This window comes from Zygotorulaspora mrakii, chromosome 3 (genome assembly GCF_013402915.1).
Source record: "Zygotorulaspora mrakii chromosome 3, complete sequence".
Classification (NCBI taxonomy): Eukaryota; Fungi; Ascomycota; class Saccharomycetes; order Saccharomycetales; family Saccharomycetaceae; genus Zygotorulaspora; species Zygotorulaspora mrakii.
Genome location: NC_050721.1, coordinates 468,284 through 482,358, shown reverse-complemented (window position 1 = coordinate 482,358; position 14,075 = coordinate 468,284). Strand labels below are relative to the sequence as shown.

At 39.9% G+C, this 14,075-nt stretch overlaps 7 protein-coding genes and 1 non-coding gene across 8 annotated transcripts; 5 read left to right on the top strand and 3 right to left on the bottom strand.

Moving 5' to 3' along the window:
* The first annotated feature begins 469 nt into the window (after nt 1-469).
* On the top strand, nt 470-542 carry HG535_0Ctrna3T. The gene has a single exon. It is a non-coding gene; the product is annotated as a tRNA-Thr (tRNA).
* A 71-nt stretch (nt 543-613) lies between these two features.
* On the bottom strand, nt 614-1,111 carry APC11 (anaphase promoting complex subunit 11; the record flags this gene model as incomplete). Its single annotated transcript, XM_037287729.1, has 1 exon — nt 614-1,111. One exon carries the CDS (start codon nt 1,109-1,111, stop codon nt 614-616), a length of 498 nt encoding a protein of 165 aa, XP_037143624.1.
* A 1,344-nt stretch (nt 1,112-2,455) lies between these two features.
* On the top strand, nt 2,456-3,319 carry IPP1 (inorganic diphosphatase IPP1; the record flags this gene model as incomplete). Its single annotated transcript, XM_037287728.1, has 1 exon — nt 2,456-3,319. The coding sequence occupies one exon, from the start codon at nt 2,456-2,458 to the stop codon at nt 3,317-3,319; it is 864 nt and encodes a 287-aa protein (XP_037143623.1).
* A 91-nt stretch (nt 3,320-3,410) lies between these two features.
* On the bottom strand, nt 3,411-4,037 carry TRP1 (phosphoribosylanthranilate isomerase TRP1; the record flags this gene model as incomplete). Its single annotated transcript, XM_037287727.1, has 1 exon — nt 3,411-4,037. One exon carries the CDS (start codon nt 4,035-4,037, stop codon nt 3,411-3,413), a length of 627 nt encoding a protein of 208 aa, XP_037143622.1.
* A 263-nt stretch (nt 4,038-4,300) lies between these two features.
* On the bottom strand, nt 4,301-4,711 carry HHT1 (histone H3; the record flags this gene model as incomplete). Its single annotated transcript, XM_037287726.1, has 1 exon — nt 4,301-4,711. The coding sequence occupies one exon, from the start codon at nt 4,709-4,711 to the stop codon at nt 4,301-4,303; it is 411 nt and encodes a 136-aa protein (XP_037143621.1).
* Nucleotides 4,712-5,277: 566 nt separating this feature from the next.
* Nucleotides 5,278-5,589, top strand: HHF1 (histone H4; the record flags this gene model as incomplete). The annotated part of the gene is made up of 1 exon (XM_037287725.1): nt 5,278-5,589. One exon carries the CDS (start codon nt 5,278-5,280, stop codon nt 5,587-5,589), a length of 312 nt encoding a protein of 103 aa, XP_037143620.1.
* Nucleotides 5,590-7,622: 2,033 nt separating this feature from the next.
* SOK1 (Sok1p) lies at nt 7,623-10,769 on the top strand (the record flags this gene model as incomplete). Its single annotated transcript, XM_037287724.1, has 1 exon — nt 7,623-10,769. One exon carries the CDS (start codon nt 7,623-7,625, stop codon nt 10,767-10,769), a length of 3,147 nt encoding a protein of 1,048 aa, XP_037143619.1.
* Nucleotides 10,770-11,882: 1,113 nt separating this feature from the next.
* Nucleotides 11,883-14,015, top strand: DSF2 (Dsf2p; the record flags this gene model as incomplete). Its single annotated transcript, XM_037287723.1, has 1 exon — nt 11,883-14,015. One exon carries the CDS (start codon nt 11,883-11,885, stop codon nt 14,013-14,015), a length of 2,133 nt encoding a protein of 710 aa, XP_037143618.1.
* Between the last annotated feature and the right edge of the window lie 60 nt (nt 14,016-14,075).

Genomic DNA, 14,075 nt, shown 5'->3' with positions numbered 1-14,075 from the left:
GATATCGGATGATAATCTATCGCGAGACGTTTACAATTCAGGAATCTGACTACGAAGGAGTCTATGGCATGGAACATGAAATAACAGTTGTACTGTGGATTCTATGGGACTAGAAATGGTGTGATGACGATGAAAATTCCTCACTCGTCGTCCTCTATTATGGTTCAATAGGTGCAAAATGTTACGTATAAATACTGACGTATTTTCAAGATATTAATCCAAGTTCAATTAGTTTTATCTCAATTCATGATATAGAAAATCAAGGACTTATATATCTCTATAATTGAACATCATTATCAATGTCAAACCAAGTTACTATCGACAACGCCGAAGAAAACACTCTGTCCAATCAAAAGTCTCTATTTCAACAAAAAATGTTGCCTCGACTAGCTCACATTCATAGTCTTATATTAATATTTTCATCTGTATAAAGAGTTACTTGCTTTAATTAATTTTTAAACATTTAATAGCTTCTATGGCCAAGTTGGTAAGGCGCCACACTAGTAATGTGGAGATCATCAGTTCGACTCTGGTTGGAAGCATTACCTGTACTGACATTTTTACACCAAGTTGTTGTCATACCATGTTTTTTTACCCTCATTACATAATCAATCTATCTAACAACTAGACCCTGTTCCATTATTACATCTCCTTGCTCATCTATTATGCCGTTTCCATGGCTCTGTTGATCAGCAACACGGCCTAGCGCCTCTTCATCACCTTCAGCTAGGGCTTCTTGCGCTTGTCCCTGTGTTCGCCGCAAATGCAAGTCTTGGAACTTCTTGATGTGAGAATCATTGATAGCCAAACCCCGCTTTAATTGAAAGGGTTGTCGGCACATTGGACACAAACCCTTAGATGATGTGGTATCTAGCCATCTGTATATACAATGAACGTGAAAACTATGGTTACAGTCTCCTACTACTAGTGGGCATTCATCTCCAGGATAAGTGCAGCCAGGGCATGTGGCATTGAAACTTGCTCGGCAGATTCCGCAAACGTCCTCCTCATCATCAACATCATTCTTACTCTCCCCATTTTCCTTGGCATGGTTTGAAATAAGCCACGACCATGCAAAAACGCTGTGCACTTCCTTTATAGTGACCTTCATGCACAAATTGATTCAAGTACTAAGTTCCTCACTCTGTTCGCTGCTGTGTCTCAAGTTCTTTTTGTATCACTTTCTCTTTGCACTTTTCGCTCCATGGGTATGAGCAAGTTGGGCCCAAATAAAAGAAAAGAACACAATTTTAGTTAAAGAACTGATATCAGAAATTAAAGTTCATTATCTTTCAGAGAAAAGAACATTAATATTTGGAAAGGATGTTTTCTTCGAAGTTATCGACAGTAACTTGGTTTGACATTGATGATGATACTATTAAATTCAATTATAGAGATATATAATTCCTTGATTTTCTATATCATGAAGTGAAATAAAACTGATTGCATTTAGATTAATATCAGGAAAATACGTCAGGTTTTATACCTAACATTTTGTACCTATTGAACCATAATAGAGGACGACGTGTGAAGAATTTTCATCGTCATCACACCATTCCTAGTCCCATAGAATCCACAGTACAACTCTTATTTCGTGTTCATTCCATAGACTCCTTCGTAGTCAGATTCCTGAATTGTAAACGTCTCGCGAGAGATTATCATCTGATATATTTCCAGGATCGATTGATATTCTGTTAGGCCTTCATCTGACTTCGTTTATTTTGTTGTACAAACCACTTGTCTTGTTACTAATTCCTATAAGTCACCTCTTTCATATATCTTACAATATCGATCTATATTTCAACAGTTTCAGCTGATGACTGTGTTCGAATGGTCCGATACAGATGCGGTAGCAAATTCTCCTATCAGATTCACCTCAAAGGACGAGAGGTCCTTCTCCTGTTCTTCTTATTATATAGAGCTTTCAGAAAAGGAATCTAAGTAAAAGAATAGTCCTTAACCTATCCGATAAGTGCGCTCTACTGAAGTCCTGAAAGAGCTTTAAATGCAGAAGTTGTTGCTGCTTTATATGACCATTCACACGTAGAGTATTCAGTCGCAGCAAGACTTGAGTTGTACAGAAAACATGAAGATTTAGGTTTGCGACTAGATCCAACTCGCCTAGACCTCTATATTAATTACACGAACGCTAACTTATCTAAATTGATACATTTCAGCAGTGAGGCTATCAAAGCTTCTACATATCTCAACACTTATCCATTGCCTTTAAGGGTTCAATGTATATGATCTGTGAATATGTCACGTGCCTGAAAGTGAAACGCCACAATGAAATCGACGAACTTTGGCAGCAAGCACGCTTATTGTTTTCTCTCGCCCTCCAACAATTTTGTACTTAAGGCCTCGTGTTTTTGATGAAAAAATACCTTTATCATTTTCCGGGCAATTGGTATTATCATTATTAGGACGATTTCAATTCGTAATTGATTGCTACACAATGGCTTACACTACTAGACAAATAGGTGCTAAGAACACCTTAGATTTCAAAGTGTTCATTGAAAAGGATGGTAAACCAATTTCCTCTTTCCATGACATTCCATTGTATGCAGATGAAGAAAAGCAGATTTTCAACATGGTTGTAGAAATTCCACGTTGGACCAATGCAAAATTAGAAATAACCAAGGAGGAGGAATTAAATCCAATTATCCAAGATACCAAAAAGGGCAAATTGAGATACGTCAGAAACTGTTTCCCTCACCATGGATATATTCACAACTATGGTGCTTTCCCACAAACTTGGGAAGATCCAAACCAAGTTCATCCTGAGACCAAAGCTGTCGGTGACAATGATCCATTGGACGTTTTGGAAATTGGTGAAACAATTGGTTCCGTTGGCCAAGTAAAACAAGTCAAGGTTCTCGGTATAATGGCTTTGTTGGATGAAGGTGAAACAGACTGGAAAGTCATTGTTATTGATATCAATGACCCATTAGCTCCAAAACTCAACGATGTTGAAGACGTCGAAAAATATTTCCCAGGTTTGCTAAGAGCCACCAACGAATGGTTCAGAATCTACAAGATTCCAGACGGTAAACCAGAAAACCAATTCGCATTTTCTGGTGAAGCTAAAAACAAGAAGTATGCTTTGGATATCATCAGAGAAACTCATGAAGCTTGGAAACAACTTATTAGCGGCCAAGCTTCTGACAATAAGGGTATTAAATTGGCTAATACCACACTAAGCGATACACCAACCTACGCTCCAAACGCTGTCTCGGATATTCCAGCTGCTTCTCCATTACCAGATGCCCCAATTGACAAATCTGTTGACAAGTGGTTCTTCATCTCTGGTTCGGCTTAGTTTAGTTTCTGTTTGTAGATAACTAGTGTATAGCAAATGTGAGTTTCACTTTGTAGGTATGTAATACGAAACATTACTATTTCTGCTTCGGTTACTTCATCGCATTATTTACAAATCTAGATATTTTATTCAAGTCCTTTTCATTATTACTTTCTACACCTCCGCTAACATCTATACCAATGACACCACTGATCTTGAGCGCTTCTTCAACATTTTCTGGAGTTAGACCTCCCGCTAAGATAAATCTAGTGCCTACACCAGTATCTGTTGCCCACTGATTGATTGCTTCCCAATTTAACATTTCACCAGTCCCACCAGCTTCTGAATCGAAAAGGCACAAAAAGTCCGGTTCATTAGAAGATTTCAAAACTTCATCACAATCTCGTGGAAATATCATTCTCTTGATAATCGGGATCCCTAAAAACTGTCGATACTCCCGCCAGGCCTCGTCTCCATGAAGCTGGACAATGTCAAGTTGGTAGTCGCGCACTGTTTCCAAGATGTCTTCTTTGGATTGATTGCGAAATACCCCAACCAGTTTTACATGTGAGTCTGAAGAATGCACCAGTTCTGAAATTTCTCTTGCTACCTCAGCACGTACAGTCCTCTTTCTGTTCGGCACACATATTACACCTAAGTATTTTGCGCCGCTATCCACAGCATGCTTAGCAGCCTCCAAAGACTGTAGGCCGCATATCTTGATTATAGGTTGCTCCATAATTAAAACTGGGCGTTAGGTGACTCCCTGGACGCTACTGATTCGCAAAGAAAAGATTTTTTTGTTAGCTCTGTTGGGCTTACCACCGAGCTTATGAACTGCTTCGGAAGAAAAAGACATGTTTGAATCCCTAGTAAAAAAACCGTTTACAACATAAAAATAAGATATACATATATCTATACTTGCATGAAATTATATTATACAACCGCATATTTCAATAAAGCAGTAAAAGAATTCGATATTGCGACACATATCAAAAAAGATTATGATCTCTCACCTCTTAGTCTTCTAGCCAACTTGATATCCTTCTTTTGAATAGTAACACGCTTGGCGTGAATAGCAGCCAAATTGGTGTCTTCGAATAACGAAACTAGATAAGCCTCGACGGATTCCTGAAGAGCACCGATAGCAGAGGACTGGAATCTCAAATCAGTCTTGAAATCTTGAGCAATTTCTCTCACTAATCTTTGAAATGGCAACTTCCTTATCAAAAGCTCCGTAGATTTTTGAAATCTTCTGATTTCTCTTAAGGCAACAGTACCTGGCTTATATCTGTGAGGCTTCTTGACACCACCGGTAGATGGGGCCGACTTTCTTGCAGCCTTGGAGGCTAGTTGTTTTCTTGGTGCTTTACCACCAGTGGATTTTCTTGCTGTTTGCTTCGTTCTAGCCATTTTTCAATGATGCTTTTATTGTGTATATATATTACTGGAAGACAAACTACACTGAGAGGGTGTCCTTCTACAAGAAAACGTCTTCTTTATATACAAAGAATTAAGAGGTGTGGTTGAAAGAAAAAACAAAGAAACACAGCTGAGGGGGGGGCCCGGAGTGAGTGGTTTACCGCAAAAAAAAAATGAAGCCAAAATTTCTGACTCGATCGATTCGCCACCTGATAAACGTGCGAAACTTTCAGACCGTTTTCACTATGGTGAAGGGCGAAATTCTCAGAACGGCACCTCAATCCGTTCTACAAATTTCACACTGGGAAACTGCATTCACATAGTAAATCTGTACTGAACGTTTCACACCAAATGATGCATGAGAAATAATTGGAACGATCCTCGGAATGACATATGGATAGTTGTCAGATGGCATGAAAAGAAAATAAAAAAAGCGTTGCAAAGTGTCATATATAAGCAATAGTGGCTCAATTGTTTACTGCCGGGGTATAGATTATTCTCTGGCTCTTATTTCTCACAAAATACTAAGCAAATTTAAGTAAAAAACATATCAAATAATGTCTGGTAGAGGTAAAGGTGGTAAAGGTCTAGGTAAAGGTGGTGCTAAACGTCACAGAAAGATTCTTAGAGATAACATTCAGGGTATCACAAAGCCTGCCATCAGAAGACTGGCAAGAAGGGGTGGTGTTAAGCGTATCTCAGGTCTAATCTACGAAGAAGTCAGAGCCGTCTTGAAGACCTTCTTGGAAAGTGTTATCAGAGATGCTGTTACATACACAGAACACGCAAAGAGAAAGACCGTTACATCTTTGGATGTGGTCTATGCCTTGAAGAGACAAGGTAGAACCTTGTATGGTTTCGGTGGTTAAAAAAGAGCAGATGCTGTTTTGTGTATTTTACAATGTTATATTATATTATTATGTCAATTTGTATATTATAATTATATTTTTAATAATGAAGGGTTAATTGAAATTGAAACAACACAGTGTACAGTATACATTACATCGTACGTGCGCGCAGCATTCCAAGAAACATGCTGCTGCAGAAGAAGCTTGCCCAAAACATTCGCGACACATCTTTTTTTACTCTATTTACCACAACACTGCACAATTTATGTTTAGACAGAAAACAACACATTTAGGAGACAATGCGAGAGCTAGATGAGAAATAAACAGAGAAACAAAGAGTCACATGTTGGGGCGGGTAACCACGCATGCCCCGTATCACTATCGACGAGACCCTGTCTGCGCGGCCGCGCGCGTCACCATGACTGCATCCCAAAAGGGGCACGTCATCGACACGAACCAACAGGGCCTAGATGAGTTTTTTTTTTTTTTGGGCAAGATACACGCCCATCTAGTACTTCGCCAGACGTGAAAGCAATCACTCCCGACCCTGAACGTGACGGCCAGAGCGCTGCGTCCGGCCCGCGCAGGGCCCATCGATATTCAACAGCATTGCGTTTCCCGTGCACTATCCAGGAAACGTGGCCACAATGCGTTGTAACCCTGGTTGGCACTCCTGCGATAACCCTCAAGTATAATGGCAAGACCTGGCAAGACCTGGCAAGACCTGGAAACCCCCTCGGAGTGTCTATAAGAAGCGCCTTGTGTTTCAATCAATAGTCACCATCCGGCTATACGACTGCATATACGATGAACGAGCGAACAATATAAGCTCCGACGCCCCGACACCACACACGCGTATGTGCCCCCCCAACAGAGCACCTCTGGTCCAGAGCTGCGCTGGATCCTTCGAAGCAGCGTCGCTGCGCGTCGAGAAGGTCCAGGAATTCTTCCAGCGTTTACGTGTACAGCACGGAACGAATGCCCGAGAATGTAGAAAAACAGATCGAAAAAACCTTGCCCTCTCGATTCTTTTTTTCGTCTTAAGCTTTGTAATCCGGTTTGTCATCAGTTTGTAAGCAGTTTTCCTTTTGGAAAACAGATAAAAAGATCCTCATCTAGGAATGTCTTCTCTTCATCAACTGCCGCATCTGGGGATCTTTGCTCTGTTCGTTTCGGTTCCTTTGCGTCTACAGCAAAGTTAGGGTACGTTAATATGTGTACGTAGGAGTGTATAGTAGGTTGCATTGTACGGTTGCATTTCATGTGGTTGTGCTGTATGAGTGCGGATGACTTTACGTGTGTATCGGAAGCCCACTGACGCAAGCAGCGTGCAAAAAGAAAAAGCATTGAATGTGCAACTTTAGGAGTCTTACTCTAGAAGCCTTACTTTAGAGGTCCTTCTTTGGAAGTCGTATTCAGAAGCGATACGAAAAGCAACAAAGGTCTGAGTGCTAGCAAGTGTCTGAAACAACTAGTCGCAAGGACTGTGAGTCGCACAACAGGCACTCGAATTCTTGAAGAGAGCAATGCACAAGGCTGTCGAATTGCAGGCATGTCAGGTGTTGTAACAAGGGACCGTCAATGGCCTAGTTAGTTTATGTTTGCGTTCTTGTTTTATGTGGCATGGCGGCGTTGTGTGTCGGGATTGCATTGATGTCTTGGTGATGTTGGCGTTCGGTGTCGCAATTCGGTAAAGTGTCTCCTTGCTAGATTTGCAACGGTCTTTCAGTAAGTAACACCGGTATATGTCTCATGATCACTAAAAGGCTGAAGAGGCCATGGGGGCGGGGAGAACAGCCATGAATAAGAAAAAAGATTGCATGTAGTCAGCTGTAGTCAGCTGTAGTAAGCTGTAGTAAGCTGTAGTAAGCTGTAGTAAGCTGTAGTAAGCTGTAGTAAGCTGTTGTAGTAGAATACAGCTACGTAAAGATACCGCAAGATAGATATAATATGTAGATGGCAGCATAATAAGAAATTATAGTTGCGAAATTTTTGGGCAGCTGCGAGATTGACTAAATTTTTTTTTTTTTTTTTTTTTTCTATTTTATTTCACTATGTGTTTTGTCTTCTATTTCCTGCCAGCTAAGAGAAGTAGGGAAAGGAGAGACAGGAAGGAAAGAAAAAAAGAGACAAAAAGCGAAAGGTTGTTTTTCCATTCCTACTATTTTAACTTGAGTTTACAAGCCATAACGCAAACCTTGGTCATCCAAGCAGGGCATATATATCGGATGGAACAACCCAGGGCACAGAGCACTACAGCCTCGACCGCAACAGCAACAGGCGGATCCACAGCGTCGGCAGCAACTTCGTCGCCACCTGCGCAGTCAAAGATAAAAAGTCAGGTCACGGTTCAAGAATCAAACAGCAGTAATCTTGGCTCCACGTCAAGCACATCAATCAGAGCACATAGGTTCTTGGACGCACAAGGTAAAGATACAACGATGAACATGAACGACCAGGGTAATAAGTCGACCGAAATCGGTATTGTTTCAGATGAAGATGTCGAAATGGCAGGAAGCGATGAAATGATACTTCCTGGCAGTGGCGTTCTAGGTAAGGAGTATACTGAAACGGTTGCATCAGCTGAACTCGTTGAAGGGACAATCACTCCTCATAGTAGTCAATTTTTGAACGAAAATAGAAACGATAATGCCAGTAATTTGTTCAAGCAGTTCGACTCAAAGACTGGACAGTTCTTACGTAGCACCGATCGCCGGAATGACAAGATTTCAGATATAGATTTACAAGCGACAAATACATCCACTCTTTGCGGTACTAATAATAGCTACAATAGGGGGTTCGTTCGGGAGCGCGAACTAATCGCAAACACATCAACAACGGCTGCAGCTACACCGACAACGGCGGCAACAGTGGCGCCATCAGCAGGGAATAATACCACTCTAACACCTGCGTCATCATTGAGAATATATACCAGGGGAAAATTCAGGTCACATTCAGTACCTACCATATCTCATTCATCATTAAGAAAACTAACGAGTTGTGACAAACAATCTCATTACCACTATCATAATAATAGTACCAATCCCCATCAAAGTCATCACCATCACCATCACCACCATAATCATCATAACCATCATAACCATCATAATAGTCATCTTCACCGTCTTCAACATAACAGTTCGCTTTCAAACCATTCAATAATAAGCTCTGCTGGAATAAAGAAGAAAAAATTCACCAAGACCACGAATCATCATAGCAGAGAACATTCAAACATTTCGGAAACTCACGGTTTACATTCCATGAATAAGGCAAATTTGATGAATACCAGTGATGCTAATAAAAATAGCAGGCCAAACAATGGGAGCAACGCAAACAAAGCTGACGATGTTCTGAAGGCCAGGTCTTCTCATGCACTCAATAATAATTCATCTTCTTTGCGTAACGCAATTTTACTATGTCATCATGGCAGAGCATCAGGCATCAAGTATGAGGAATTAAGTATGGACGAGAGGATAAATTTGATAAAGAATCAGCCTGGATCAATGCCTTTGCCTCCAATAAATTTACAGTGTCTGAAAGAAATAGATTTACAAGAGATTGTTAAGAATCCTCAGTTAAGGCACGATATAATATTTGATCCGTTATTGCAGTTTCGGCCAAACTTAGATGGTGAGAGAGGTGTAAAAAAGAAACAATTAGCCGATAAATACTGGAATGATGTTCAAAATGAAATATTCGTTTATTCAAGGAGAGCAGAAGTTTTCGATTATAATCACACGAGATTGGTTCCTCTTTTCAACACGCTAAGAGAAGTATTGTTGACGATAGTTCCACAAAGAGAAGCTCATGTAATAAATAATGCCTTGGATACGGAACTGAGCGTACAGGAATTACTGAAGGGATCATTAATGATGTCAAACCTTTCAGAATGGTTATCACAACTATTCAAGCTCCACTGTGCCCCCATGAGAGATGCGTGGGTGGATAAAATGAGTTTGAAGTTCAAAGAAGCCGAAGAGGAATCGTCATTCCCTAAATTAATCGAAGCGTTGAGGTTAGTCTTTCAAATTCTCGAAGCCATGAAATTGGACATTGCAAATCATCAAATAAGAATTTTAAGGACAGCATTATTGAGTAATTCGGTGGAATTTGAGAAACAATACTTCCAATCATTAATGTCCTCCAACAGGGTTAATCTTAAATCTTCTCTGATTTGGTTTAATAAAAAGTACGTTGAAAGTGAAATCGCTGGAAAAGCAACAAATGACCAAGCCACTGCGAGAGATATCTATAAATTATGCGTAGGGAGTATTATAAGCTTACTTTCATGTCGCAAAATGGTTAGGGAGTTTCCTACATCGCTGTCATTTGATCACGCCAGATTAATCTTATTGAGAGCTGATATCCGTCAAATTGTTTGTTTATTGGTTTGCCGTTTACTTTTCAAACAGCTGGTTGCTAACGACTCTAGTCTAGACAAGTCCACCAAAGATTATATAAATGCATCATTCACAACCAAAAGACTGAAGGAAGAAGTGGTTAGTATCATAACAGATGAACACGGAAATTGTAGATGGACAAAGAATATCATGTCAATAGCTATCCATCTTTGCAAAACCATCCAAGACTTAAAAAATGAATTAATATCCGGTAAGAATGATGGAAATGAAAAAGTGCCAGACATTTTATCTTCCACCGCTTCATTGGACACAGCCAAAGTTGATTTTGCAAAATCTTGGCTATCAAAGCAGACTCAACCTTTAAGTGAAGTTTATGGGGTTCTGGAAAACAGAGTTTTCAAATCTTTAGAGGACAGTATATTCAACAAGTCAGGTTGCACAGTGGACGGCAGAGTCAAGCAAGATTTCATATATATATGCAGCAGCAATACTGGTAACAGTGGTGGCATAGATGCGCTGGGAGGAACTACTGGTAGTACCACAACTGTGATGACACCGTCCAGGGAAGGAAATACAAGGGATCTTGCGCATCTAACATCACATAGTACTGTTTCACCTCCGTCAAGTAGTAATGAGCCCCACAACTCCTTCACATCTCCTTCTTTAGCATCATCTTCTACAACGATATGCGGTTCAGACAATTCGTTTCAGGGTCTTGAAATGGAAGTGTTTGAAAATGTTTATCGTCACTTATACACCGTGGTAAATTTTCACTGGTCCGTATTCGGGTGTCATTATGTCGATTCGTTGAGCGATAAGATACAAAATGCTACCCATTAATGTTATCATAATCATAGCAAGCGCTAATTCTGCTGCAATTACCGTAGCAATCAGTTCAGCGATTGCCGCATATCATATAAAAACATTCAAAATAATAAAATTCGCCCTCAAAATGATACTTTGGGGAAGTTTCTCCCTTATATAGATAATAAATTTTATCTGTCAGTATCTTCAAAGAAGTACATTTACGAGTGACAGTGTGTCTGAATCATGTCGTTCTTGCAGCTAATATTATATTTTTATGTAGAACGACATAAAAATGTCGAACACTTCTTTCTTTTGTGCTCTTGAGCAAGTGAGCTTCAAAAAATATCTGTTGAAATAGAAACTAACCAAATAGGTTACAGTACCTAGAGGCAACAATTTCCAGTGAAGTCTTGAATCTACCTCTTGCCGAGAAACTTAAATGGGAAGGCACTTTCCACACATGGTGAATCAAAGAATAGGTTTCCATTTTCAAAATATGCTTTTTGACAAAGCAAAGTTGCAGTTTTCGGGACTCAATCAATGGAGGAATAGCAGTGAGTATTATACATGTAGGCCTATATTCATGAAAACCTTTCCCTTAAAATCAGGAGTAAAGATAATACCTTTTGATTACTTTAGGACGTAATAATTTCTGACTTTACACACAAATCCATGTTCTATTAGCAAGAAGAAATTACTAAAAACGATGCAATTCATTTGTACAGGTCTAGTCAATGATATGTTCAACGAGAATTGCGGAAATGTAGCAAATTGCCTGTATAGCAGATCATTCATAGCAGATCTTTCTATCCGATAAGGTTCAAAATTACATTTTTTATGACGTATTCTCTCAAGCTGTACAAACGTTGAAAAAGCACGACAAACGACGCGCCAAAATTGACATTCACGGAGACAGCCACGCGTTCAAACTGTTTTCGAGAACTGACTGTAATGGGGCATCAGATTCAATAGAACTGGAAACAATAGAGTCCAAACTTGTTTTATTAGGTTACGTGTATACGATAACTGTCTAGTATCGTTACGGAATATATAGTCATATTGAGAATAGAGTACGGGACAGATCCACTAACTTGTTCTACTGCGGGAAGGAGAGAAATAATTCAAGTAATAGATTCGTGCGCTGTTATGAACCTTGACTTGTCTAAGGCTTCTCCGCTGGATGAGTTGAGAAATAGAAGTGGCTACTTTCCTAGCTTGTCTTGTGCCAATGAGATAGTGGACAATGCTGATAATTCATGGACAAATCAGGACGACAGTAATTCCATATACCAAGGAACAAATCAGAGCATCTTTTCCTTTGAAACTATCCAAACTAATGAGAGGTTATTGGATAGATTAGCTTTGAGTGCTGAAGACGAATTGTTTTTACAACAAGCGCTAAAGGAGGAAGAGGAAAAGAATAAAGACTGTTTAAAAAAGCAGTCAACCGGCCCGATAATATGTATGCCGGCCTCAAAATTTCCATCACTGAGAACTCAGTACCCTCCAATTAAGAAAGAACATGATTTGAAGCTCGATCATGTTTCTGCAGAATTTTCAAATCTTAGAGGTGATTTTTCATCTTCAAGTGTTGAACAACACTTTCCAGCCAATTCAAGATACTCCTATCTTGTTGAAGAGGACATTGACATTGAAGCAATTCACAGGTCAAATTTTACTGGTCGGGGAAGCGATAGACAGCAGCATCCTTATCGCCCTAAGATCATTGCTTCTAACAGTGCTGGCAACTGTAATAATTCAGGTGATGCTGATGTGGTGAACTTTGAAAGATACCGCATGAAAAACTCTAAGCTGGCATATTACTATGAACAGCTTTCGCAGTTCAATTTTGAACATACAGGAGAACATGAATCGTCGTCAATGTATAAGACCCCCCGCAACCAGTACTATGAAATCAAAACTCCAGTTATAACAGAAGAGCAAACATACCAGAATGTAAGTGGTAGCAGCACAGCTTCCTTCGCCGACGAAGGGATACTTTCGAAGCCAAAGACCGAATCATCAATGGAGAGCGACATCTCATCAAAGGGAATTTTCAACACTCAAGATGGATCGCGTGATCTGTTTTACTCAACTCCAACAAAGACCAGTTCATCACCCACTGTAGAATCTGAATTTGTCAAAGATGTCTCTCGAGAACCACCCCAGCTTTTCAAAACTCACAAGAAAAAATCATCTTTCTCCTTGAAGAACCTTTTCAGATCACCAAAGTCTCATAAACAGAAAGGCACTTCTGAGGGTAGAGGTAGTTTTGAAGAAACGAAAAACATACATTATCATGGCCGTTCATCTGCCGAAAGCTCGCCCCGGAAACCACGGAATCACTTGAGACATTTCATATTTCCAGTCAATCCAACAATTCATTTGGAAACTCAAACCCCTACAAAATACAAGCACGGTAATAAAAACAGTTCCAGACACTTCCGCTCACTTTCTGATTTCACCACCAAGTCTCCCAGTTGTAGTCCATCAACGAATAGAGGTGGTTACAACGGCAGAAAAGAGACCACTGGTAGAAGGTTGTCACTCGATAGTAAACGACAACCATTTCCACCTCTACAATTTCAAACGCCGGCGCATTCAAAGAAGCCCAGTAAAAATGCTTTGCAACTTAGTCTCAAAAGTGATTACATCAGTACAATCGCTGCTGGACCGGCAAATAATGCATCTTCGACTTTTGATGAAATTGAACTGGCGATAACTATGAAAAAAGAAGGAAGACTCATAGAATCTGCTCAAAATTTACAAAGACTTTGTTCGAAAAAGAATTTAACTGCTTTCTTACTATATGGATTAGCATTACGAGATGGATGTGGGGTACGAAAGGACTGTAAAGAGTCCTTTAAATACATCAAAGTTGCTGCTGAGGTTCATTCTGAAAAAGAAGATGTTTTTGAAAAAGATATTGACGTTTTTGCGTTGGAACACAGTAGAGGATTACCGAAGATTGTCCCGGAACCGATGGCTCCGGCATTATACGAGTGCGGGATGGCCTATTTGAAAGGTCTAGGGCTTGAGAAACCTGATGAGTTGAAAGGCCTCAAATATCTCGAGAAAGCTGCTTCCCTTGGACATATAGATTCTATGTGTATAAGTGGTACTATCTGGTCGAAAAAGTCTGCCGTTAGAAAAAGAGATATAGTAAGAGCAGCTGCATGGTTTCGAATAGCCGAACAAAGAGGTGCTAATTTGATCGGATCGAGTTGGATTCACAAAGAGAAGTATGTGAATCCCTTATTATCGATTACCACCATGTAATGTTATATAGACTTATGCGTAGGGACTGACTTATTTTTCAATAAGTTATACAGAGATAAC